General features: G+C 46.3%; 10 protein-coding genes across 10 annotated transcripts; 7 read left to right on the top strand and 3 right to left on the bottom strand.

The window, feature by feature from the left end:
- Positions 1-1,177: 1,177 nt before the first annotated feature.
- On the top strand, positions 1,178-3,499 carry ASPVEDRAFT_84565 (Zn(II)2Cys6 transcription factor; the record flags this gene model as incomplete). Its single annotated transcript, XM_040817561.1, has 5 exons — positions 1,178-1,296; positions 1,354-1,367; positions 1,420-2,154; positions 2,207-3,312; positions 3,365-3,499. The coding sequence occupies 5 exons, from the start codon at positions 1,178-1,180 to the stop codon at positions 3,497-3,499; spliced, it is 2,109 nt and encodes a 702-aa protein (XP_040668864.1).
- Positions 3,500-3,592: 93 nt separating this feature from the next.
- On the bottom strand, positions 3,593-4,036 carry ASPVEDRAFT_29638 (uncharacterized protein; the record flags this gene model as incomplete). The annotated part of the gene is made up of 1 exon (XM_040810254.1): positions 3,593-4,036. One exon carries the CDS (start codon positions 4,034-4,036, stop codon positions 3,593-3,595), a length of 444 nt encoding a protein of 147 aa, XP_040668865.1.
- Positions 4,037-4,665: 629 nt separating this feature from the next.
- Positions 4,666-5,235, bottom strand: ASPVEDRAFT_84567 (uncharacterized protein; the record flags this gene model as incomplete). Its single annotated transcript, XM_040817562.1, has 1 exon — positions 4,666-5,235. The coding sequence occupies one exon, from the start codon at positions 5,233-5,235 to the stop codon at positions 4,666-4,668; it is 570 nt and encodes a 189-aa protein (XP_040668866.1).
- Positions 5,236-5,978: 743 nt separating this feature from the next.
- Positions 5,979-7,697, top strand: ASPVEDRAFT_714749 (MFS transporter). The gene is made up of 2 exons (XM_040816122.1): positions 5,979-6,592; positions 6,638-7,697. The coding sequence occupies exons 1-2, from the start codon at positions 6,152-6,154 to the stop codon at positions 7,460-7,462; spliced, it is 1,266 nt and encodes a 421-aa protein (XP_040668867.1). The 5' UTR covers positions 5,979-6,151; the 3' UTR covers positions 7,463-7,697.
- ASPVEDRAFT_134664 (acyl--CoA ligase) lies at positions 7,638-9,493 on the top strand (the record flags this gene model as incomplete). The annotated part of the gene is made up of 5 exons (XM_040807156.1): positions 7,638-7,730; positions 7,780-7,917; positions 7,970-8,404; positions 8,467-8,891; positions 8,941-9,493. 5 exons carry the CDS (start codon positions 7,638-7,640, stop codon positions 9,491-9,493), a joined length of 1,644 nt encoding a protein of 547 aa, XP_040668868.1.
- A 57-nt stretch (positions 9,494-9,550) lies between these two features.
- On the bottom strand, positions 9,551-11,611 carry ASPVEDRAFT_133833 (uncharacterized protein; the record flags this gene model as incomplete). Its single annotated transcript, XM_040807067.1, has 4 exons — positions 9,551-10,669; positions 10,716-10,840; positions 10,889-11,316; positions 11,367-11,611. 4 exons carry the CDS (start codon positions 11,609-11,611, stop codon positions 9,551-9,553), a joined length of 1,917 nt encoding a protein of 638 aa, XP_040668869.1.
- A 634-nt stretch (positions 11,612-12,245) lies between these two features.
- ASPVEDRAFT_53637 (oxygenase MpaB family protein) lies at positions 12,246-13,112 on the top strand (the record flags this gene model as incomplete). The annotated part of the gene is made up of 1 exon (XM_040814814.1): positions 12,246-13,112. One exon carries the CDS (start codon positions 12,246-12,248, stop codon positions 13,110-13,112), a length of 867 nt encoding a protein of 288 aa, XP_040668870.1.
- Positions 13,113-13,734: 622 nt separating this feature from the next.
- On the top strand, positions 13,735-16,479 carry ASPVEDRAFT_62959 (Zn(II)2Cys6 transcription factor; the record flags this gene model as incomplete). Its single annotated transcript, XM_040815647.1, has 5 exons — positions 13,735-13,934; positions 14,004-14,424; positions 14,478-15,172; positions 15,224-15,412; positions 15,471-16,479. Exons 1-5 carry the CDS (start codon positions 13,783-13,785, stop codon positions 16,477-16,479), a joined length of 2,466 nt encoding a protein of 821 aa, XP_040668871.1. The 5' UTR covers positions 13,735-13,782.
- Positions 16,480-16,755: 276 nt separating this feature from the next.
- Positions 16,756-19,379, top strand: ASPVEDRAFT_42623 (uncharacterized protein). The gene is made up of 2 exons (XM_040812623.1): positions 16,756-18,778; positions 18,826-19,379. Exons 1-2 carry the CDS (start codon positions 16,829-16,831, stop codon positions 18,904-18,906), a joined length of 2,031 nt encoding a protein of 676 aa, XP_040668872.1. The 5' UTR covers positions 16,756-16,828; the 3' UTR covers positions 18,907-19,379.
- Positions 19,177-20,342, top strand: ASPVEDRAFT_84574 (uncharacterized protein; the record flags this gene model as incomplete). The annotated part of the gene is made up of 2 exons (XM_040817563.1): positions 19,177-20,274; positions 20,325-20,342. 2 exons carry the CDS (start codon positions 19,177-19,179, stop codon positions 20,340-20,342), a joined length of 1,116 nt encoding a protein of 371 aa, XP_040668873.1.
- Between the last annotated feature and the right edge of the window lie 5,860 nt (positions 20,343-26,202).

Genomic DNA, 26,202 nt, shown 5'->3' on the forward strand with positions numbered 1-26,202 from the left:
GATACAGGTACAGCTTCGCTGCAGTCCTATCACAAAGACGCTCAACATAAGCCGGAGTGAAGCAGTTCGCTCAACGGATTTCTTTCGGCATTTGCGTGCGAGAAGAAACGGGGGAGGCAGGGATCGTCCTCGTGGAAGGACAGACCGAAGTGGATCATATTTTCCACCATTCACAGCCCACAATCCATATTAAAAGGGAAAACCTTGGATACGAGTTGACGCGGCCAGAGAGCCAGTATCTGAGACACGATGGAGCTTCGATTTCTTGCCAGAGCACGGCCGATGGGGCGCCCGCTGATCTATCGGTGGATTGCTGTCGGGGGATTTGTGTACGGAAGGAGATGTCGCACGCTGCAAGAGCAGTCTCCTGCCCAGTCGAAACAGCGGCTGTTGGATCACGACGATCATCGCCATCGAGGGGATGCAAACTCGTAAATGCCAGTCAAGTCTAGGACGCCGGGGCCGGTCTCGGGGTGACTCCCACCGAATCAGCAAGGATGGCTTTGATTGCCGTGATGGCTTTGATCGCATCCCACGTGTGCCATCTTCCAGAGTCCTTCCATAACGGGCACTATCAATCAATAAACTCGCGCTACTCAGGGCCGGTCCAAAGGGCAGCCCCGCGGATGATGGATCGGATGGTTGGGCTCGGAGGTCGGAGAACAAACGATTACGCTGCGAGATCCGCCAGATCAGTCGCAGGTCTTACGCGTCCCTGTGCGAGCGATGAAAAAGAAGTCGTTTTCTCCTCCAGGGCTCGTGCCCTGCCCTGAGTGAAACGCTCCACCCTCAACCAAGGCTGCCCTAATTCCGGATGGCACGCGGCGTCTCCGGCGCAGTTCCCCAGATTTTAAGCTGCTGGCGTCATACAAGTGCCGGATACAGAAACAGATTAATCTGGGGCTACGGAAGAGGGCCAAATCGGGGAGTGGGTATGCATATCAACGTGCACTTGCATGCACCATTGACTTTTGCAGGATTTAGACGCGTTCCATTAATATCTGTTGGCCAGGGTTGCTCACCACTGTATGAGGTCAACTCTGACTCGCCAGATCAGAGTTTGCCCTGAAGCACAGAGAAGTGTCTTTTGTGGATTATAATACGGCATTCATTCTCTTCAGGGCCTTCTTTTCACAACTGAAGAGCTTGTTTGACCATCCTAATCTTGCATCTCGTGATGGCCAACTCACCTCAGATAATCGACATGGGCCAAGGCCTCGATAGACCGGACAGGGTCCAGCGGGCCTGCGATCGATGTAACAATTCTCGGACTCGGTGCAGCGGTGAAATTCCCTGGTATGGCATCCTCCCATAATATTGACAGCAGGAACTAACCTCATTGTTTTCCAATAGTCGACGTTGTGCTAGTATGCCTGCCCTATTCACTTTGAATCATCTGTGTATTGCTGACACAAACAGAACTTAACTATCCCTGCCAGTATCAGCGTGCTGTGAAAAAGCGAGGCCCCAAGCCCCGGGCTACCCAGAGAAAATCCCATTCCAAAACTCACAGCTCAGACACATCAACCAAGGGACAATCGTATATCGCGAGACCAAGCGGCGCCGGCGATAGTCCGCGGTGCAGCAAGGCATCATTTTCCTCATCCTCGGACTGGGATGGCAATGGGACGGACACTCAAAGCCATGGTAGTACGCCAGACACATCCTTCACTTCTGAAGGGCCTGACCGGCCAATGCATTCAACAGAATGTGAGGCAACCATTCTCAGCTATGGCACCCTCTCACTCGACCTATCCTCACTTCCCACCGGCAGTGGCTTCTTCAACGATACATTGACATGTCGATATCCGTGTCTGAATCCGGTTCTCCCGGTCCTGCAAGGCATCGTAAGTCCAGAAGATGCTTGCAGTCTACTTGATATCTTCTTCGCGGACCCAGACACCGCGGGCTTGGACGCCCGCTGCCCTTATATCCTGACTCCAGTAATCCGCAAGAAGTCTTTACTCCGGGAAAAGGCCCCACGGCTGGTGTCGCCTGCTTTGCTGGTCACTATCCTTTGGTGTGTATCACATACAGCAAACCTGGACATTCTCCAGGATACCACTACACGTTCCAGGGTCATTCAGAGCCTGTACTCCCTATCGATGAAACTGCTGCGAGCTAGGGACTCAGATAAATGGCACCGCACAACTAGTAAGACCATTGGCTTTCAAGGGCTATCAATTAACTGACAATTTATTTGTAGATGGCTGGGTTGCTGAATCTGACCTGCTCCCGTGTACAACACCTACCGAGACCGATTGCTGTCCAGTATCGGAGAATAATCCCGAGCAGAATGTCGACGATGTGATTAGTTACATCCTGATTGCATGTGTGATATCCGGATCGGAGTTCAAACATGAATACATCCAGTGGTGGAATAAAGCCGTACACCTAGTCAAAAGACTGGGTTTCAACTCTGAAGCACGAATAGCTCAGGATACACCATCATCCCAGCAGATGTCTCTTGCCTCGCGAGAACAACACGAGGAGTGTCGCCGAGCGTTTTGGCTGGTCTATACACTAGATCGACACTTTGCGTTATCCTTCGACGAGCCCCTCCACATCCAGGATTCCGAATGTCAAGTCCTGTATCCATTGCCAGAGTGGATCTGGACAGACCTCGACAGTATCCCCCTGGAAGATATTCCTCCCAGGGTCTGTGAACCTCCGACCCGAATATCAGGCACTGGATTCTTCGATTACTTTCTCCCTCTCATGGTCATGCTTGGAGATATTCTCGAGCTGCGTTCACGGTCTCAGCATCCTCGCCTGGGAAGCCTCAACGAGACTTACCTGATAGGCACCATCCAGACCATGCTGTCTGACTGCGAATATAGCCTCGAAGTCCTCCGGGCCGTGAGGACACCACAGTTTGCGTTCCCGACTTCTCCTCTATCTCTCAATGGCACGGACGAAAAGCCGATATGCCTCGCCTGGATAAACACAGATGTCGTGATTGCATATAGTCGGTACATACTTCGTGTATTGCACATGCTCCTCTACGGAGAAAATAACACTACCTCCGTCCCGGATGCTTCCTCCACCTGTGCTCTTCCGCCAGAGATTTTCACCACCACTGCCAACTGTATAACAGCCGCAGAGTCAATCGCCCACATCCTCGAGCTGGACAGCAATCTCTCATTCATGCCATTTATATTCGGGATATATCTGTCCCATGGCAGTCTGAACTTCCTCTCCGTCGCCGACCAAATGTCCCGGGTTGGCGCGAGTGATTTGGCAGGGCAGGGCTGTGGGACTATTCTGCGGGCGCACGAGGTTGCAACAAGGACATTTAATTCATCATTTCAGGTATGTTATACTACACTCCGGAAGTTCCTACGGCGGTACTAATATATAACAGAAGAATTTCACCCGCATTGTGCGGCAATACGCTTGCATGGTAGGAGGGATGGGTGCCGGGGACATGCAAGGGCACAACAAGTATAATGATGTCTGGGGAGTGAAGTCGGAATGCTACGATAATATATACTGCTAGTCCTCTTTTCTTTTTGTTATTAGATCTAATAGTTAATCCATTGATACCCCTTACGACAGCCACGTCTACCCAGAAACCCTCTCCCGGTCATATTTAAAAGCAAAAGTCGTCCTCCTCCCCCACCGGCTCAACAATATAAACAAACGAAACCCTCGGAAGCCTATTAACCTGCACAATCCTCCCAAACCCAACCATCAAATCCCCAGCAGGCGCCAACCAAACACCCCCATGACAAACCTCGCTTCTAACAGGACAATAGTCCAGCCTCCCCGTATTCCGCGCAATATTAAGCCGACAGCACTTCTCGACTAGCGCATTATATGTGAATGGCTTGAATTCGGCCACGGCCGCGGCACTTTCAGGCTCGACGAATACGAAGAGCGGGAGCTCCATTATCTCTGTGATTGTGCCGTAGGATTGGTATAGGTGGCCTTCTTCTGAGACGGCGAGGCCGTGGGTGCGTCGGCCGATGCAGTCGGTGCCGTAGTAGGGGCGTGGGTTTAGGAGGGGGATTCTTTGTTTGTCTGGGTGTTTCATGGTAGCTATATCTATACTTTATGTCTCTGAGTAATCTGGATGTTTAATAGGGTTGGTAATGTGGTAAGTTCAAGTTAGATAGGGTCATGGACGGCATGAGGTGGTGGATTTATATTTTATTGGCCCAGCGTGCTTTGTACGCTTGTTTTTCTTGGTATTCTATATATGCTGCACTGTCCCTGTTTGAGCTGCTTCTTTGTCTCGTCCTTAAATTATATAATGTTTGGTACTCATTGTTCGATGGTATATCTATCTCCTTTGTTAGGTCCCTTGCTAGGGTTGCTATATTAAGTAAGACTATGCATGTCAATACAGGGCAAACTAAACACTGCCATTTTAACAAAGTTCTCATATTAGTAGCTGTAAGCACAGTCACAGCGTATAACTGTGTGATGAGCGATTCCATGCCCTGATTCGTTCAGGACAGTGCCATTGTATACCTTCAGCGTGGGTCTCTACTGGGCATCGGGGATTCGGGCAATGGCCGGAGTCTAGCCGTTCAACCTTATCGGTGTGGACCTTACTCGCAAGTACCATGTCTATTTCTATAATTGGGCTAACCGCTCAAGTTATTATACCCTATATGGAAGAGAAGGCAATGGTATGCCAACGAAGTAAAACACTCAAAGCTAGATAGAGAATATTTCCTTCACTACTCTCCGCGCGACATTCCCCCGAGGATTCTTGCCAGCCATCATCCTCAGCCGTGCCTGATCCCGCCTCCTCAACTCCTTCATCACCTTGTGCTCCGATACAGGCTCAACAATGTACATAACCGTGATATCCGGAGATACAAGCACCTCCATAACAACCCCCTGTCCAATCATAACACCGCCACCAGGCGTCGCCCAAATACCTTCATAGCGCTCACCCACCTCCGGGGTAGGCAGCGCACTCGAATCACACCCATTCAAATATCTCTGCATATTAACAAGTTCATTATACCTCAGTGGCCGAAACCCGCTCTTCTTCTGGCTGCCCTGCCGCTGCGGGTCCGGCACGGGCACGACGCCAATAAACCGTTTTAGGGCTACGACTTCTGTGATTTTGCCGAATCGGGCGTGTAGATGGCCCGAGGGGTCGATTTCGAGTCCGTCCATGAATTTCCCGATGCATCGTGAGTGGGAGCCGTAGTAGAATGAGTTTTTGTCTTCGTCTACCGGGGTTTGGAAGATTTTGGCGGGGCGGTAGTCGGTCATGATGTTTGATCTGGATGTTAGTGTTGATGGTGTTTACAAGATATATATATCAAGTGGATTTTGTCTACTAAGCTTGTTTTCCTTTACCATCTTTGTTTTGTTTTGTAGCACTGGGTCTTTCACTGGGTTGTTAGTATAAGATGAAGACTTTCCATAAATAGACAGAGAGCAAACTCGAAACAATCTAAATTTTCAGCGAGAACCGAGGATCATATACTTGGGCTTTTACCGTACAATATAACACACTGAATTACACTTCCCAAATACCCAACCAAGCTTCTCCAGATAAGAGGGAATTGCGGGGTGAGATCCAGATACCCGACCGACAGCCGACTTATGCAGCTGGACCGTGCACAACGGCAGATGGACACAAAGTTATGCCGAGAAAGCGTAAACTAGCCTCAATACGAAGAAATACGACGCAAATCGAAGCTTCACAACGGACCCATCTCCGCATAAGGAGGGTCCTGTGGGCTGTCATTGGACCCTGCCCTGCACAATTCTGGCCAGATCCGAATTGGTTGGAGACGATGTCGTATTCCGTATTATTATTGCTTGATCATGGCTGATCGCGTATAAATAGGAGTCGGTCGGCTTTTCGTCCGCTGTCGGGAGTCGATCGGATCGGTTTGTTGGCTTGGTTTGGCTCGAAATGTCGACCTTGAACGATGTCGATGTCGAAAAGGGACAGATCGATGGCCAGAAAGGACAGGATGGCGAGAATGGTGTCGGCGTCGCGCAAGAAAAGGTCGACTGGGATGGACCAGACGACCCTGCGAATCCGATGAACTGGCCCACAGGCAAGAAGGCCGCGCAGCTGGTGCTGATGGCGGCGAATACCTTCATCACGTAGGCAACCTTGACTCTTCGCTGTTAGAGAGGTGAACTAACTCAGTAAAGCCCGCTTGCCTCGTCCATGTTCGCGCCCGGCATCCAAGGCGTGATGAAAGACTTCCACTCCACCGATAGTATGCTGGCCTCGTTTGTCGTTTCGGTGTTTGTGCTGGGATACGTGGTCGGTCCGTTTATTATTGCGCCCTTGTCTGAGCTCTATGGTCGCGTGCCTGTTTATCACGGCTCCAACTTGCTGTTCCTGGTGTTTACCGTCGCCTGCGCCGTCTCGCAGGACATGCCGCAGTTAATCGTCTTCCGGCTGCTCGCTGGTGTGGCCGGTGTGTGTCCGATCACGATCGGGTCCGGGACAATTGCCGATATGATCGTACAAGAGAAGCGCGCTGGAATCATGGCCGTCTGGGCGCTGGGGCCTATCCTAGGTCCGATCGTTGGACCTGTAGCTGGAGGGTTTCTGGCGGAGGGCGCAGGCTGGAGATGGGTATTCTGGGTGATCGCGATTACAGTATGTCCCCTCTGACTACTTAAATGATGTCAGCTAACGAGTCAGGCCGGCGTGATCAGTATCGGAGCCCTCCTGGCCTACCGCGAGTCATACGCACCGGTGCTTCTCGGACGCAAGGCCGCCAGACTGCGCAAGGAGACCGGAAACGCCTCCTTGCGTTCCGTCCACGACACTGGACGGACCCCTAAACAAGTCTTCATCGACGCCTTCTCGCGGCCCGTCAAGCTGCTCTTCCTGTCACCGATTGTCTTCCTCTTCTCGCTCTTCGCGGCCGTCTCCTACGGCTACCTATACCTGATGTTCACAACCATCACCAGCATCTTCGAGAACCAGTACGGCTTCTCACAATCCCTCGCAGGGCTCGCCTACCTGGGGTTCGGCGTAGGCAGTCTGCTCGGCCTAGTCGTGAGCGGCGTCGTAGGCAACAAAATCGCAGAATCACACACCGCAAAGGGCATCTTCAGACCCGAGTCGCGTCTCCCACCCATGATGTTCGGTGCGTGGACAATCCCCATCGGCCTGTTCTGGTACGGCTGGACGGCTCAAGAAAAGACGCACTGGATCGTTCCCATCATCGGGACAGGCGTGTTCGCAATCGGGCTGATGACTGTATTCATGGCCGCCAATACATACCTTGTAGACTCGTATCTGCTGCACGCGGCGTCCGTGACGGCGGCAAACACGGCATTGCGGTCACTGGCGGGCGCTGTGCTTCCCCTTGCTGGACCGGCGATGTATGATGCGTTGGGCCTGGGATGGGGGAATTCGCTCCTTGCGTTTATTGCGCTGGCGATGTGTGCCTGTCCGCTGTTGTTCTGGAAGTATGGGGAGTTGATCCGCACGCATCCGCGGTTTCAAATTCGGTTATAAGTGGCCCCCGGAGTCATTATATATAGAATTCAATAAAAGTTGTCATCGCATAGAAGTAATATCCGCATTAATTAGTGGCTGGGCCGAACCGAGGAGCCGAAGCGGGGAACAATCCTTCATCAACAGCTCGACTCTCTCTTCGAAACTTTCACGTTCTCAGTCAATCAATGCCATCATGATCTTTGAGCCCCTAACCCGAGTTCCCGTCCCGTATGTGGACATCCTGAGCTATCTGTTCGAGAATCCCAAGTACAACCCTGACAAGCCCGTTCGTCCCCCAGTAACAACCCCAGTAACACAACCAACTAACTATACAGGTCTACATCGACGTCGCCAATCCTTCACGCTCGATCTCACTGAACCAGGCCCGCACCATTGTCCGCCAGCTCATCGCCGGCCTGCGCAAATGGGGCGTCAAAGAGGGCGACTGTGTCGCTATCCACTCCTTCAATGATGTAAGTCCCCAACTCAACTATTTACATTCACATACACTCGCTAAAAGAATAGATCGCATATCCCATGCTCGTCCTGGCCATCGTGGGCGCTGGCGGTATATTCACGGGAACCAACCCTGCGTACACAGCACACGAGATCGCACACCACTTCCGTGCGTCCGAGACTCGGTTCGTCGTGTCCGAGCCCGAGATCATCGAGCCGATCATCGACGCCGCGAAGCAGGTCGGGATTCCCGATGCGAATGTGCGCTTTTTCGACACGCAGGGCCAGAGTCTCTCCGGGGGTCGACTGTCATGGAGGGAACTGCTCAACCACGGCGAAGAGGACTGGGTCTCCTTCAACGATGAGCAACGGGCAAAGACAACGACTGCCGCGAGACTCTTCAGCAGCGGCACAACAGGCCTCCCCAAGGCCGTCACAAACACGCACCACAATTTCGTCGCGCAGCAGGAACTCGTTTACGAGGTGAATCCTCGGCCGTATGAAGTACGCCCTCCCCACACTACCCTAACACTCAAGGGGATTATATATTAATTGATTAATTGTAGGGCAACCGCGTCATCGCAATCCCACTCTTCCACGCCGCCGCCGCCCCAAGCACACACTTCGGCATCCTCAAGTCCGGCAACACGACGTACATGATGCGCCGCTTCGACCTGCCCGTCTTCTTGTCCACATTCGAGAAATACAACATCACAGACCTGGGTCTCGTCCCGCCCATCGCCATCGCCGTGCTCATGAACCAGCTCACGCACACGCGCCCGTTCCTCAAGTCCGTCAAGACGGCGACGTGCGGTGCCGCGCCATTAGATAAAGGCGTGCAGGCGCGCATCCAGAAATTACTCTCTGACGGCGCGCCTTTTACCCAGGTTTGGGGCATGACCGAGACGACTTGCATTGCGATGAATTTCCCGTATCCTGAGGATGACGATACGGGGTCTGTTGGGTTGTTGATTGCGAATGTCGAGGCGAAGTATGTCTCCACAATACAGTTCCAAAGGTAATAAAGCTAATGAAAGTAGGCTGGTCAACGACGCAGGCGAGAACATCTCGGCATTCGACACACGCGGGGAACTCTGCGTGCGCGGTCCCACAGTTACACCGGGCTACTTCAACAACCCCAAAGCCAACGCCGAGTCCTTCGATGCAGACGGGTGGTTCCACACGGGCGACATCGCGTACTGCGCCGCGGGCACGCGGAAATGGTACATCGTCGACCGCAAGAAGGAGCTGATCAAGGTGCGTGGGTTCCAGGTTGCTCCGCCCGAGCTGGAGGCCGTGCTGCTGTCGCATCCGCAGATTGTTGATGCGGCGGTGATTGGGGTTGCGGATTCGGGGGGTGATGGGGAGTTGCCTAGGGCGTATGTTGTCAGGAGGCCTGGGAGTGGGGATGGGCTGACTGAGGAGGAGGTTAAGGGGTATCTTGCGCCGAAGTTGGCTAGGTATAAGGCGCTGGCTGGGGGTGTGAAGTTTGTCGAGGCGATTCCGAAGAATGCCAGTGGGAAGATACTCAAGAGAGTGTTGAGAGAGGAGGCGGCTAAGGAGGTCGTGAAGGAGGGTCGTTCTAGACTGTAGATGTATATACTTATTGATATACGGATATACTGATTCATACTTATTCATATTATCACATTAAGCACTAGTCGTCCTGTTCGCGATATTGCCCACCACATCCCTGAAATTGTCCACGGCGTCACTCAGACTCGTCCCATTTCCCCCAGAATTGTCCGACAGACCCCCCAGCACTTCGCCAATATTCACACCCCCTATATTGATCTCATCCAGGATACTCCCCAGATCCAGGCTCTCCAGCCCCTGCACAAACCCATCCACCAGCCCACTCAAATCGACATTCTTGAGCAAACTGCCGATCCCCCCAATAACAGCCCCCCAGTCCAGATTCTCAAAGATGGCCCCAAAATCAACATTCTGCAGCAGCGGACCCAGATTATCAAATATCGCGCCAAAGTCAATATTCGACACGATACTGCCGATATCCAACTTATCCAGCACCGGCTGGATCTGCTCCGACAGCGCACCCCAGTCCACATCCTCCAGAATCGTATTCAGCGTCTGCGACAACGCATTCCAGTCGATATCCTGCAGCAGGCCCGCAACACCTTGCAGGAGACTATTCCAGTCAATACTCTGCAACAGCCCTGAGAAATCAATATTCTCCAAAAAGGCACCCAGGTCAAGCTGGGACAGGATACTCCCTATCCCAGCGGCAACCTTTTCCCAGTCAATCCCTTTAAGCAACGTATTCAGGTCATCCGCTTTAACCAACTGGCCCAGGTTCAGGTTATTGACGATATTGCCGACGTCATCGAAAAGCGAATCGAAATTCACGTCTTTAAACAGCGTCGCGAAATCCATCTTGTTGAAGATATCCGTCACGGCACCGATCACACCCTCAGACCCCTCGCCCAGGAAATCACCCAGCGTATCCGTCACGATTTGCAGTATCGGAACACTCGCTGTGATGGTGAGATCGTTCAGCACGCGCTCGAAATACGGGATATGCTTCCCCGCGTAGAGGGTCTGGTTCCCTGACGCCGAGAGCGCGATCTCGCCCTTTCTCAGCGACTCCTTCTGCGAGGACAGAATAGGCCCGATGTTGGAGATGGCCGCGTTTATGTCTGCTATCCCCGTGAATGCGACGCTGTTGTTTCCTGGGCGTAGGACTACGTTTGGGAGGAGGGCGGTGCCGAGGATTATATCTTCCGATTTGAGGTTTAGGGTTACGTTGCCCTGAGCTGTTAGTGATATTTAAGTAATTAAGAGAGGGGGGAAGTACCAATGCGAATGTGACGACAGAGTGGTTCGGCAGGGTTGCTTTGCCACGTAGATTCGAGCCATCTTCCAAGGCTGGTAGGAGGAGGGCAGCCTCGTCGATGGAGAAGCCGCTGAGCTGGTCCAGTCCTAGTCAAGTTATTACCAGCGCAGCAATATAGAGATTGGCAAACATACCATCCAGTTCCACATCTTTATCAAGCGTAATCGGCGCCTTCAACGCGCCAATATACGCCGTCGTCTTGCCATAAGCAGAAAGTTTAAACCGCTTCGAGTAGACAGCTTTGGTTAAGGACTTGACGAACTCGTCCTCGTCAAGAACAGGCGTGTCTGTGCTCGTGACGCTAATGTCCGTATCACCCTTGACGACTTGCTCGGGGACAGGGACCGTGAGGTAGTCAACTTCCGGGTCAGAGTCTCTGTTGAATAGATTCAGGTCGAAGGTTATCAGCTTGACGCTGACCCCAGGCAGGGGGATTTTCAGCCCGGTGCTGAGCTTGAAGGTGACGGCGTCCGGCTTAGGGTCTGTAATATCCGCTCCGTAGACGGGGAGGTCTGTATCATTGACGAGCCGCTGGGCAATGGCAGGTATTGCATAGACGAAGCTATAACCGTTAGCATCATGTCAAAGCATATGCAGTGCCATGGCACATACAAGAGCGGCAGGAAGATGGCCAGGAATACAATCCCAGCAAGCAAGTAGCAGCACCAGAAGCGCCCCAAATGCCGCTTGAACCGCTGCCGCTTGTTCGGCTTCTGCTCGCCGGCTGCGACGTCCTCGATGCGCTCGACCTCTGCACCCTCGGCACCGGCGGCTTTGGAGGCCTCGAGGTCGCCTCGATTGGCCCCGATGGCTCGCTTCTCGGCCATCCGGGCCTTGTATGCGTCTCCCACCGCCATGGTAGGTGTCGGTGGCTGGAGAGGCTACAGAGAGAAATTCAAACAAGACAGCCTGGCCTGGCTCCAGAGAAGCAGGAATCAGGGACGGGCACAGTGGGGTAAAAGGGGGTGACCCTTGCGTTTGACGACCAGAACGGGGGATTTATTTATTAATCTGGGGAAACGCTTGACTGAATCTACTCGGGGGAATTCATCTATCTACAGTTCGCATATACTGGGCCAGCATTGGATGAAGGGACGGAATGTGGAGGATCGACCGCGCCCCCGCTGCCCATCGTTCATCTCGCCGTGATTCACCCCAGCACTGACTGATCACGAAGCTTTTGGGGCCCGATAGTAGACGAGATTATGACTCGCAAGGATGAATCGAATGCAACTAGGCGACCTCCCTGCATCGGGATTGCCAATCAGGGTCGCTGGGGCCCTCGACGGACGGCTGCCCGGTCCGCGGCTCGCCTCTGGCGGCGATATACATATGATGCCGCTGGACGCCTTCGTCTGGTGGCATGCTCTCGCAGAGGTTGCTGATTTTATATGCTACCATGGTCGTCGTCGTGCTCAGATCGTTTTACTCCACTATCTCTAGTCTGTCCACACCATAACCTAACTTCTACACAACCACAACAACAACACCATGTCTACTTCTACAATCTCCGAGCCGGAGAAGCAACACCATGACACCGACACCGACCTGATTGTCGCCGCGCTGGAAAACCCCCAGCACATCCAAAAGGTCGTCAGCGAGGCCATCATCCTAGGCGGCGGGGCCGCCGCCATCCTGCTGCAAGTCGCCCACCCGGGCGTCGCCAAAGGCGTCAACTACCACAGCAGTTTCGCCACGCGCCCCGTCGACAGACTGCGCACGACAATGACCTACGTCTACAGCATGCTCTTTGGCACCGCCGCTGAGAAGAAGAAGATCATCGAGCTGGTGCACCGCGCCCACGCCTCTGTGCAAGGGCCAGACTACCAGGCCGACGACCCAGACGCACAGCTCTGGGTAGCGGCCACTCTGTATGGCGTGGGGATCGATATCTACGAGCAGATATTTGGGCCGATGGACGACGAGCGCGCGGAGGAGGTCTACCGCGAGTATGTCGTCCTGGGTGCGTCTCTGCGCGTTCCGCCCGAAATGTGGCCCAAGAACCGCGAGGCGTTTTGGATATACTGGGACGAGCAGGTAGCGACGTTTGAGATCTGTGACGAGGCCAAGAATGTCGCCCACGACCTGCTTTATAACCCCAAGCTGCCGTTCTATTTCAAAGCGCTGATGCCGACGCTGCGGATGATGACGACGGAGATGCTGCCGCCCAGGCTGAGGGAGGCGTATGGGCTGAAGAGTACGAAGAGCAAGAAGAGGCTTTACAAGTCGACGATGGCGATCACCAAGGCGACGTACCCGTTTATGCCCAGGGCGGTTCGCACGTTCCCGGTCAAGTTCTACATGAAGGATATGCGCAAGCGGATGGCCAAGTATGGGGAGCAGCAGCGCAAGATCTGAGGCGGTGGTTCGTTTCGTATTTATGATTAGAGTTACGGGTTTCCTGTCATGTCATGTCGATTAGAATGTCTACTTGTTATTAATCATCGCATTGCTTTCCCAACGTGGTGTATCTGAGTCACTGTAGCCGAGTCGAGAAGGCCATCTTCAATTAAACGAGACAGAACGCGGGGTATAAACTCAACGGCTGGACCGTCAACCAGATTGCCACTGGCAGCCAAGCGAGATTCGTAATCGCAATCTCGCTGGCTGGTACACCGTCGAAAGCATGTCAGGTGCGCAATCCTGGATGACGTTGGGGGTGCTGTGGGGGTTCTAGTCAGGGGCCCTGAGTCAGTGGCAAGCCCTAACTGTCTTTGCTGCTCTGGTCCTCGCATCCTCACCATCCTTCATTTCAACCCCAGACCAACTGTCCATGCACTGGCCCCGCTGTTCCTGCGATCCGCTAGATTCGTGTTCTGAAGACACCTGAGCCGCTGACACCGCGTGTAAAAGTCATGGATTGAAATCCAGCCTATCCTAGTGCTGTCACGTCTGCCGTGCTTTTTCCTTGTCTCTCGCTCACTCCCCCGCAGCTGGCTCCTTCCACCTCCCCTCTCCACGTTCTCTCGATCTACATCGCGGCTTTTGCTTGCCCATCCCGCGTCGCCCTTGTATTTGTTTGCCAGCCATGCTGCGACGCACGAGAAGAGCGCCCAAGGCCTGTTCCTGGTGCCATCACCGGAAAGTGCGCTGCGATGCCTCTATCCGGGGCTGTCCCTGCACGCGCTGTCGCCAGGACGGCAGGCCCGAATGCGTGCTGCGAGGCAAACTGCCACGGAAGTAAGACGGCATTTCCATCCCAAGCTTGTGATTGCGAAGCATGAACGTGATCGTGTTAACAGCGTGCAGTTTCACGGGCTTCGTAGGTGCCCAAAACGGTAACCAGGACAGCACGATCAACCAAACGAACCCTCACCTCGAGCGCATTCGTGCCCTGGCCTTTGAAGCAGATGGGCGAGAAGTTGGGTCTACTCTCTCTCCAGCTGCCTCTCTCCCAGGCCATGTCAGCTTCGCCAGCTACGACTTCCTCGAGCTGCGGGGGTTGACGACGCTGGACGGGGAGGACCTCGCCTTCCTATCTGCCAAAGGCTGCCTGAGTATCCCCGAGGAGTCCGTCCTCGACGAATTCATCCGCCAGTACTTCCTGCATGTCCACCCCAGCTCCCCCGTAATCGACGAGGCAGAGTTCTGGCGCGTATACCGCAACCCTGCCGCGGGTAAAAAGATCTCGCTCTTCGTCTTCCAGGCGATTCTCTTCGCCGGCTCTCCGGTACGCCTTTTCTCCGTAGTTGGTAACTATAGTTCTGTATGCTGATTGTGTAGTACATCTCCACGGACACAATTCGCAAGTGTGGATGGACCGACAAACGCAACGCCCGCAATGTCCTCTATAAACGCGTCAAGGTTCTTTATGACCTGCATGCAGAGGACCGTCCGCACCCACAGGCCCAGGGCTCAGTACTTTTGACTCTCCATACTTCTGCGAATGAGCCCCAGATCAGCAGTCTCTGGCTGACGCGCGCGATTCAAAATGCCATGATCATCGGCTGCCAGCCTGGCCCGATCGAGGATATCGACCCGAGTCTGAAGAAGCGCCTTTGGTGGTCAATTATCCTGCGCGACCGGAGCCTCTGCCTTGGTCTCCGCCGGCGGCCACAAGTTACCTCGTTTGATATGGGCATGGTGGCTGAGTTGCCGGACGAAGACGACTTTTCAGATGAAATCCATACCTCCCCTGTCTACAGCCCCGAGATCAAGCGGATGATGCTCAAGGTTCTCCAAGAGCAATGCCGACTGGCTGTGCTGCTGTCTGAGATGATTACATTTGTCTTTTCCTCGCACGGTATCGCAGCGCCGTCCTTGACCCTGGAGCAGTTCCAGGAGGAGCTGGCGAAGATTGCGCGAACCAAGACGGCCATGCAGCGGTGGGAGGCTCATTCGCCTCTATATCAGTGGACAGAGGGCAAGGCGCCAGAGGCTGTCACGCTGTTGACGAATTTCACATACATGTACTACCAGTGAGTATTTTCTTTCGAGAGTCTGGTAGTCTGACCAGTGCTAATTAGCAGAACTGCACGAATTGATCTGGCGCACTACGAGGCCCTCCTGCTTGAAAATCACCTCATGTTCAGTGGCAAGAACTACATCACCCAAATCTGGAATGCCGGGAATATGCTGCGCGATGCAATGGCCCGTCTCACTAGTATTATGGAATATTTCGGTCGAGAGGGCCGAGCCCAGAATCTCCCTCTCAGTGTGTATGTTCTATATCCACACCTTTTCGCATCCATCTACTGTTCCCAGCTAATGAAGTAGTCTCGCCTACGTTGCCATGCCCCTCGTCCTCACAGCCATCGATCTCAAACTCTCCCCATCAGCATCAGAAATGGACCGCCGTCGACGCCGTCTCGACTCTCTAGGCGAGATCGTGCGCCATTCCGGACGCGTCTACGATGTCACCGACTTTGTCACAGCAGGAACAAACCACATCCTACGGCTCGCATATATGACCTCCCAGCACCTCTTCCTCCGATGGGACCAGGACCAACAGGGTCAGATATCCGGGAAACGCGGCTCCAGCCCTCCCCAGCAGTCCAGCTCAACAGGCAAGGAACTAGTCGAGTCCTCGTCCGCAGGCCGTGCAAATACATGGCACGAGGCATTCTTGAAGTTCCCACGGGCATACCTCCTTATTTCGACGTCGGTCGACTACAGCCTCGCCGTCGGGAGACTACCCTACGACAACGCTCTTCCGGAACTGGTACGCAGCATTCCTCCTATCGGGATGAGCATCCGGCTCCCATGGACGATCGACAGTCCCACGGTGCAAATTCCAGCAAGTCGCCGCCTCACGCGCGCGGATAGTCTCCCATATCTCCAGACCGCAACAACGCCCGTGAGCGCTACAACGGAACAAACGAACCATGACGTGCACACTCTCCCCGACGACACCTCAGTCCAGACGAACCTCGCCGAGCAGCAGAATGACTTCTCTGTTCCTCCCCAGGCAACAAGTACACTCCCGGGCATGTCTGATTCCGGCGAAGTCGAGAACGCAGTACCGCTACAGACCGACAACAACAACAATAACAATGGCCAGATAAACCTCGACTACCTGTACATCGAGCCCGAGAGTGCGGGGGCGGACGGGCCGCAGATTATCGACCACGGCTCGGAGTTCGACCGGCTGCAGTTCCAGCAGCTGGCGCAGGGGTTCGACCCGTTGATTTCGTCGTGGGTGCAGGAGTATTTCGGCGAGGCGATGTCGCCGCAGCAGCAGCAGCATAGTCCGAATATGGAGTTGGACGGGTTGAGTTTGGGCTGATCAAATTGTTACTTTGCATCACTGTATCTTTATTGTGTTCATTCATGGCCTAATGTAATTGCACGGGATATGATAGTTACCTAGTTAGTCATGGAGTTAGGGTTCGGTCATCAAGTTATGCATGCATGTCATAAAATCACATGTTGTTTTCGGCCCGCGGAAACATTCTTAACTAATATATCTGGCTGTTCTGATTGGCCCGCACCACTTGCCGAGCAGTCCAGACCCCTGAGGAACAGATTGACCTCCAAGTTCCCTCCCCGCATTCTTTCTCCTCCGTGATATACAGCAGGCATTCCAGGTCCGCTGACTTTCAGAGTTTATCGCCCTGTAAACCCGCCGAGACGAGATGCGTCTCTCTCTCGTGTTGCTGTCCCTGGGGATCCCCCACGCTGTGCTCGCCGACCCACAACAGAACCCCTTAGACCTTCTCAACAACGCCGAGGGGCTGTCAAATTTAAAAAAATTCATCTCGATCGCATCGACACTATCCTCTTTAGTAGATGATGAAGAAAGCGACTCACCTGCTGAAAAGCAGCAGCAGCAGCTGCGCCAAGTCCAAGAAGAAGAGCCTGCGTCCAACGATGCATCCAACGTGTTAGATGGTTTCGACATCTCACAAATGAAGAATGTCGCGTCCGTGGCATCGACCTTGTTCTCGCTCATGGGCGATAATGCCGGCGGTTCTGATACTGGGGAGGCTGCCAATGCCAATGCAGGTGCAGATGCAGAGCAGGATACCCCCGATATTCTGAAAAGGCTCGGCACCTTCGAGAATCTCGCATCGCTCGCATCTGGTCTCAATTCGATATTTGACCCCGACAACGAGGAAGGGCAAGTTCAAGTTCCACCAACAAAGCCTAAGGTCGATGAAGCAAAGGTTGTTGAGCCATCACCACCAGCACCAGAAAAACCAGAACCAGTTCCAGAAGAAGAGCCAGTTCCAGAAGAGCCGATTCCAGAAGAAGAGCTCAATTCCACCCCCGAAGCACAAGCAATGCTAGCACGCATTGAAGCCATCCAGCGCATAAACGCCCTAGTCAAGAAACTCACCGTCCTCAGCGACAGGACAAATCCAACACCCATAAGCGAGCGCGTACAACTCCTCTTCTCTGACCCAGAATTCACATCCACATTCAGCTACGTCTTCGAAACCGGTGGAAAACTATTCACACCTGAGCTCGTGGCTGTCTTCAAAGGATTCCTGAGCACCAGCCCCGCGATCCCGGACGAGTATCGTGGCGTCGCGGTAGGCGTGCTGGATACGCTCGCCTCGATATTCAGCCCCGAGTTCGCGGAATACTACCGCATCGCAAAAGAGGGTCTTGATCGCGCAGGTGTAAATCTTATCCCTACTGTTGGGTACCTATGGCGCGTGATACAGTGGGCCAGGGATACATTGGACCCGGCATACATCAAAGCGCTGAATAATGAAGTTATGCTGTGGCATAAGGCGCTCACATCAGAGCAGATGGCTGAATTTGTCGCATACATAACCGACGAAGAAACCTTGGGCCGGCTTACGGCTTCTGTGGCGCGGTTCAGGAAGACATTCACGCCTGCCCGGGCGCACCAGCTGCATGACCTGTGCAGAGACCAGGGAATCTTTGATCAGGGGGAGCTGGAGTACCAGGGGTATGGGCATGTCATGGGCAAGAGGATTAAGTTTTATTTCGGGACTGAGCAGGGCTTTTCCGAGGTTGAGCGGTTGCTTGATTTGCTTGATGGTCCACTCCAGGGGCAAACTGTAGACGATGTCGCTGGTATACTGCAGACGAGAGCGCGTGCGCTGACGCCGTATATTGCGGACGATCTGGCGACGCTCTTCCAACAGTATGGCCAGGTCACTGCAGTTGTGGATATTCTGGAAGATATTCTGCGAGATCTTGTGTCGCTGACGCGGCCGCTCTTAGACGTTGATACACGCGCCGCTCGCATCCTATCGTGGGCGTTCTGGACTGATCTAAACCAGATCCTGAATAAGGTTTTGTCGGTCCCTGGTTCTTCACTTGCAACTCTGCAAAAGCTTCTTGTTACTGCGTCCGAGATGCTCGATCCAGAACGGGTGAAGGGGTTGCGACTGCTGATTGCCGACGCTACCCCTGGGTCGAAGGGTTTTGATGCCCCAGGGAACGACAGTGCCGTGGATACAGGCAGGATGATGGGAGTGGTGGATACGGAAGCTAAACTGGCACCTGATGTAACAGGGAATGCGTTGCGTATTCTGCTCGGAGCTGATGCCCTCCTGGCACCTGAGCAGATAGTCAAGACGCGGGATACAGTTCGGGAGTTGAACGAGGTACGTGCCTGTCGAACAGGAATAGAGTGTGCACTAACATAATCTAGGCTGGAGAGTTTCTTGTCAAGGTCGTCGGGATATTTGAGGATGATGACGCTGGGGGAAATGTCCGTCACGACGAACTATGACTTATGTATTATACTTCTTAATGATCAGGAGCAGTCTTCGAGAAGTCTACTATTGGCTGCGTATGCGCTCTTACCACCCCGTTGCAATATGATATCGTCATGGCCTGCTGCGAACCATCTTATATTTTCTTCCCTATTCCTCGTTCATCTTTACCTGCTCCCTTTTCGTTCATCTGTTCTCCCACAGCTGCGCTACGCAACATTTTATGTCTTCCCGTTCAGCTCCCTCGAGCATCATCCGCCTGTAAACTATTCTGTTTGTATATCAGAATGTCGTCTTACGAATCCTACATATTTGAGCCCATTTACGGCGCATACAACTGGGCAGAGTTCGAGGGAAATCAGCCACTCCCCGATGAGTACGTTCCTCCCTACATGCGCAGCTCTACGGCGGACAAGAGAACTCTCCCTGCAAGAGACGTCCTCCGTAGAGCATCCGAATACGTGAACAACACCACCCCGTCCATACCCACGGCCTTTGGGGGTAATATGCTTCGGAGAGCTGCCCATCTGCGCACAGTTACTGTTGCCCAGGTCGAGGCTAATAAGGAAAGTAAAAAGAATAAGAAGAAGGAGGAGCCCAGAAAAGACGACCCCGTGGACAACCCTGTCCGGGCCGTAGCTGCCATCTTTGCAGATGGTCTGTATCGGAGCAACTTCCCGGACGTCTACGTCAAAGCCCTCCAGCATGCCAGCTCCTACCAACCCCCTATCGAACCGTCGTCCTCCGACGCGGCCTTCAGAAAGCTCCTGGCCTTAACCTGGGGCAGTGGTTCTGAAACAGCTGTATCAGACCGGAGCTTGGTCCAAGTTGGCGCCGGCGACTTCAGCTACACATACACGCCCTACCGAGCCGGGATCAACTTGCGCGCGCTGCCAGTTGTATCACAAGAGCTGCCCGCCAGCGACGACCGCAGGCTGCGCATGAACCTCTTCCGATACGAACTCACCAAAAAGGTGGACGAAATCCTCGATCAATACAGTCTCCCCAAAGAGAGGTATGTCCAGCCCTGCGGCCGCAAACGCGCCCTGCACCTCATGGAGCGCCCGATTCCAACAATCCTGATCACAATGAGGCTCGACGTGAACCCGCGGCCCAAGGCACTTGAGCTCGCCCTGCATTTTATAGTCATCATGGTGTCTGAATATTTCCTTCTGCACGACATCTCTGTCGAGGTTATCGACCCGCGACTTGAACATCCAGCAGAGCACCCAGACCCCGAGCCAACCTTCTACCCACGAAGGCTCAGGGGCGACAGGACCGGCGCAATGATAGCACCGCCACTCGAGCTTGCCCTGATCCTGATGGCATGGGATTGGTATCGCTGGGACCCGGAGACCTGGGAACTTACCTACGTTCCGGAATTAGTATGAATATTCATGGACCTTTGTAGATATGTCTGCTAACGAGTCTCTAGATGCGCCGGCCAAACTAGCTTCGATAAGCTTCTTTCATATTTTTGTCTGCAACAAACAGCTCTCAGTCGTTGTCCTGCCAGGGTGTTCAAAGGTTTTGTCTTTAATTGTACTGGTGCCGTTTTTCTAGGCGCCCCTTCTATATTCTCATTTTGTATTAGTTTACCAAATGGACTGTGCTTTGGATTTTGCTCTAGTAATACACTGAAATAGTGTCAGACGTCTCCAACTTCTACATAGCAAGCTGTCGCCACCGTGAGTCAGCGCCTGACCACCGATGTCCAGACTCAGTTCAAGCCAGGAACCGTTCAAGTGGTGGTCTGACTTTGTATAAACTCAAACTTGGGGTTTGTCCGGGTGGCCTTTCAACAACCATCACACTTTTATTCTATCCGATATGTTGCAGTAAACTAACATCACGGACAAATGTGGAGTCAAAGACACTAGTCTGGGATATCACTATCTGAGTGATTACGAGGCCATTGTTGTTAATATTTATTGTAAAGTAAGGACCTGTGAATTCCTTCCTTAGGTTAGTTTTACTCTTTTAGAGATAGTTATCCTATATACTATATTATTATTACTGCCTGCTAGTACTATTAAGTATATAAAGACTATCTTTATTATTTTTAATTTTTATTCTTTTTAATTTCTTCTTTCTTCTTTTTTTTTCTTTTATATTTTATATTTATATAATTAAAATCTTTTATCTTTATTTATTTTAATAATATCTATACCTGTCTTTTTTTTTTTTAGATTAAAAATTATAGCTATATTTTTTTTTATCTTCTTTATTTTTAAGTTTTCTATTTTATTAACTTAGATTAGTTATTTATTTAAATTTTTTATCTTTTCTACTCTATTCTATCTAATAAAATAGTTTATATTTTCTTATTCTACTAGCTACTACTATTAGAATATTTATTTATCTAGAATATTATATTACCTGCTAGTCTTCTATAATATTTATATTTTTAACTATTTTTTTTTAAGAGACTAATTCTTTAAATCTCTAGTAGACTCTAACTAAGCCTGATTATATATTATATATAATATATACTCTATCTCTTTCTTTATCTCTAGATATTAGCTGCCTGTCCTATATCTTTATTTTTACTCTAGTTATACTAATCTTACTTATTATAGATTATGATTAGACTGCCTATATAGTAACAAGAGTCTTAGAGAAATATATCTAATAATATAAGTATCTTAACTATAGCTCTACTATCTTTATTAATATTACTATTATCTATTATATTCTCGTAGAACCTTGTTAGCTGATTACTAACTAATTTCTTAATCTTCCCATCTCCTGCGCCCCGATATAGAGTATTACAGAAAGCATGACACTATAAATATAGTCATTTTAATGGAAGATTACTATGCTATATGCCTGGAACTTGCTCTTTATAGATAATGCCCTATTAAGATCTTTATAATAGTTAATTATATTAGCTAAATAAAGTATACTATATTAAAATCTAAAGTATATAACTTAGAATATATAATTAGGCTATTTTATACTAATTCTATTTTTAGAGATATAATACTTCTCTTTATTAAAATTTTAAGAATAGTAATTCTTTTATTATTTAATCTATAAGATATAAATATCCTGGTCTACCCTAAGTTAAATAATAATATAGATAGTATATTTAATTTTCTTTATATATACTTTATATTCTCTCTTACTTAATTTTTAGAATAGAATATTAGATTTTTTATAATAGTTTTTTATCTATTACTCTCTTTTTCTTAATTAATTATCTATTATTTTTAAAACTATCTATTTCTATATACTTCTATATCTATACTCTTCCTACTCTAAAGCCTGTTACTCTAATTTATAAGATAGTAGTATAATATATTAACCAGAGCTAAACTATCTTTATAAATAATAAATTAAAAAGGCTTTCTTTACTTTTTTATATAACTATATTTTTAATTAAAGTAATTAGTAGTCTTAATATAAAGAGTATTATCTATCTTTTTAATATAGATTTATAAGAATCTATTATATCTTTAATTTCTAATTTACTTATTAGTAATATTTATTATTTTAAATATATCTCTTAAGCTTGAAGATAATAATTCTAGTATAATAAATAGTATTAATAATAATAATTTTCTCTATTTAAATATATTATAGAGCTTTATTACTAATAGTTATATATCTTTAAATAGTCCTTAATATATAGATAATAGGTTATATCCTAATAAAATAAGTACTATTACTTTTAAAGATTATAAAATAGGTCTATTATTCTATAGAAGTTATAACTATAATACTAATAATATTAGCTAGTATAATAATAGCTAAATAAAGTATCTTATTAATAAATATAAAAATAGCTTATTAAATATATTAGAACTAGATACTCTTATTATTTCTAGCCTATTAATTAAAGAATTATAATCTTCTCTATCTAGAAATAAAAATATCTAGTATATAACTATAATTAATATATATAGTATATTTTAAATTCTTTAATTAATATTTTATAGTTAGAAGAAACCTGTATATATTATTCTAAAAGATATTAAAGATACTATACCTGGTAGTTCTTAAATAAGAGTAAGAACTAGAGTTAAAGTATTTTATCTATTCTTTATTTACTATTAAAGCTATTTATTCTTAGTTATTAAAGATATATTTCTCTAGGAATTAGTAAGTAGAAAGCTTATATAAAAATAGATTAAAAAAGAGTTTAGTTAGATATTTACTAGAAGAGATTTAAAGTCCCTATAAGAATAGTAGTTAAGAAAGCTAAAGTTTTTAGCTTATCTAGCTAAGTAAATACTAGATATATTAAGTTAATAATCTTCTTTCTAGCTATAGCTATTTACTTTATAATCTATATTACTAGTTTAAATCTTATTCTTAATTACTTATATCTTTAAGCTGTTCTTGGTAGTTAACTATTTTTACTAATAATTTATTATATAGATATATCTCCTTTTAGTAGTATGGTTATATATTTAGTATAGATATCTTTACTGTTTTTATTATAATAAACTAATTAAGAACTCAGCCAGGAATATCTACTAGAAGTTAATATAAAAAAATACTATTTATATTAATCTCTATATCTAAGGTCTGTATATGCTTTTCTGAATCCTTTCTATATAATAATAAATTATCTTGGCAGTAAATAAGCCACTATTACTCTTGGAAATATTGGCCTCAAAGTAGCTGCCTGGAACAGGTGTGCTTACAGCTATTGAACCAACTAATCTTATAGATACTATATACTTTAATTACTTGCCCTATAGCTAGTATTAATATATTCCTCAGGATAATTAAGGCTCTGGCATTAGTAAAGTACTATAATATAATAGATCTTATTAAATATATAAGATAGTATATTTTTAGATAATATAAGAGACCTGAATTATATAACTATACTATTATATAAATATTAGTTTTACTAAATTATTTCTATAGTAATTATATTAGTATCTATAAGATATAAGATTATATTTTTTTTTATCTAGAGATATTTCTTACTAAGCTTTTTACTAAGATCTTAATCTTTTACTTATTATTTTAGATTTCTAGATAAATTTTTTTCTAGTATTTTTTATTTCTATATTCTATATTACCTATATATAAGTTCTTCTAGTCAAGCTTCTCTCTTTTTAATCTAATTTAAAAGCTTGAGGAAAAAATACTATTATAGTACTTACTAGATATATTTTATCCTATAAAAATTAGTAAGGAATTCTAATTAAAATATTAGATAATTAGTAAATCTTAGTACTATAAATTTTAAGAAAAAAGCTATAATATCTAGTTTAATAGAAAGAATATAATCCTGATCTTATCTAGTATTAAATACAGGGTTTAAGAATATTTTATATATAATCTAGAATTTTTATAAAATATTTCAGGATTAGCCTGGTTCTCTAAAAGAGTTAATAAAATAATTAGAAAATTAGAAGATAGAATAAAAACTTAAAAATATTCTAGATAATAATCTTTAAGAGTAATATATACTATAAATTATATTTTAGACCTTATCTTAAATATAAGATTTAAGAATAAATAGTAAGCTCTAACTCTAATTTTTATAGAATACTTAGTTCTTATAATAAGTATTAAAAAGATTATTTTTTCTTCTAATTACTTTACTTTCTTAATATAATAGAGAATTATTTAAATAGCTAGTAGTATTTATACTTAGTCTTATTCTAGTTATTTTTAGTTAATTACTCTAATATTAAATCTTTAACTTTATAGAGAGCAGCTTTATAATTATTATATTATTTATACTTAATAAAATCTTTATCTAGCTATAAATTATCTATTTTCTTCTTAATTTTTATAATAAGATTAGTTCCTGCTACTATATTATTACTATCTAGTTTAATATACTTGAAATCTGCTTTTAAAAAGTTAAATAGAAATAGAATATTATTAGAGATAGTAGATAAATCTATTTATATATCTTTTAAATTAACTAGAAGTAATTAGAAGTATATCTTATTATATTTAAATATTTAGTAAGTAAGAAATATTAGTTTATATACTACTATTCTTTAAAATTTAACTATTCTATATAAATCTAGGTTTTATATATATATAAATTTCTATTATTTAATAAATATATTTTAAAGAATATATTTATATATAGCTATAGACTATTCTTTAAATAAAAGTCTAGAGAGTTTTAGCTATAGTACTAGATTAAATATTTTAGACTTAAAACTATCTTAACTAAGAAAGACTAGATCAGGATTATAATTAAATAGAGATAAGATATAATAAAACTACTAGTTAATAATATCTATAATCTTTATAGAATTATCCAGATCTATAAAGATATTATTATTATATAAATTATTATACTAGAGACAGGGTCTAGTAATAATTATATTTTTTAGAATAAAAGTACTAATAACTTATTAGTATTATACTAAAATAGTAATTTTTTTTTTTATATCTAATTAGTATAGCTTTAGACTATAGAATAAGATAATTAGTTTTAGAGATACTAGAGACTAGATTATTTTTATTTCTTATATTCTAACTATTTATAGATACTATATTAGAGAAAACCTTATAAACTTATTAATAATTATATAATAATAATATAAATTATAATATATATAGCCTCTTCTTAATATCTAAATTTAATTAATCTATATTATACTAATCCCTACCTGTAGCTAGGTTAATAGTAAACTCTAAATTTTTTATAATTTTATTATTTTTAATAAAGTAATTACCTGCTAGTAGCTGGATATCTTCTATATAATATAAACTACTATAATATAAAAATATAATACTTAGCTATTATTTCTAGAGGTATATTATAGTAAGAAATACTTAAAACTTCTATAATAATTTTATTATACTTTAGATTTAGAATAGTAAAATACCTTTAATTTTATCTATAATAATAAATTTAGTTTTAATAGAGTATAATTTAGCTTATAAGTTCTATATATATATATAAAATACTAGTATATTAAGAATTTTTCTAGTCTTCTAAATTAGATATATTAGTAAGACTTAGTATTAAGAGCTTAAAATAAACTTATAAAGTTTATTATAGTAATTTTACTAGTAGTAGTAAAGTATAGAATACTAGTATTTAAATTAGAAATCTTAGCTATAACTTCTTAGCTATTATCTATATATATAAGATATACTTTATTAAATATACTATTAGAGTACTTCTTAATAATAATATATTAGCTAGCTTTAATAAAGTCTATAGTAACTCTTATAAGACTATTTAAGTTAAATCTAATCTCTTTCTTTTAAAGGTTCTTTATTTTATTAATAATAAAGTAGTTATATATAAATTTAAAGAATTTATTATTTAAATTCTAGTCTAATATATATAAGTAATATACTAAATTCTATTCTAA

Source organism: Aspergillus versicolor (assembly GCF_001890125.1).
Source record: "Aspergillus versicolor CBS 583.65 unplaced genomic scaffold ASPVEscaffold_6, whole genome shotgun sequence".
Classification (NCBI taxonomy): domain Eukaryota; kingdom Fungi; phylum Ascomycota; class Eurotiomycetes; order Eurotiales; family Aspergillaceae; genus Aspergillus; species Aspergillus versicolor.

Bases quoted from the DNA above. Each gene is read 5' to 3' on its own strand.
- ASPVEDRAFT_714749 (XM_040816122.1), top strand. From the start codon at position 6,152: ATGTTCGCGCCCGGCATCCAAGGCGTGATGAAAGACTTCCACTCCACC. The intron at 6,593-6,637 runs GTATGTCCCCTC...CTAACGAGTCAG, and splicing joins TCTGGGTGATCGCGATTACA to GCCGGCGTGATCAGTATCGG.
- ASPVEDRAFT_42623 (XM_040812623.1), top strand. From the start codon at position 16,829: ATGCGTCTCTCTCTCGTGTTGCTGTCCCTGGGGATCCCCCACGCTGTG. The intron at 18,779-18,825 runs GTACGTGCCTGT...AACATAATCTAG, and splicing joins CAGTTCGGGAGTTGAACGAG to GCTGGAGAGTTTCTTGTCAA.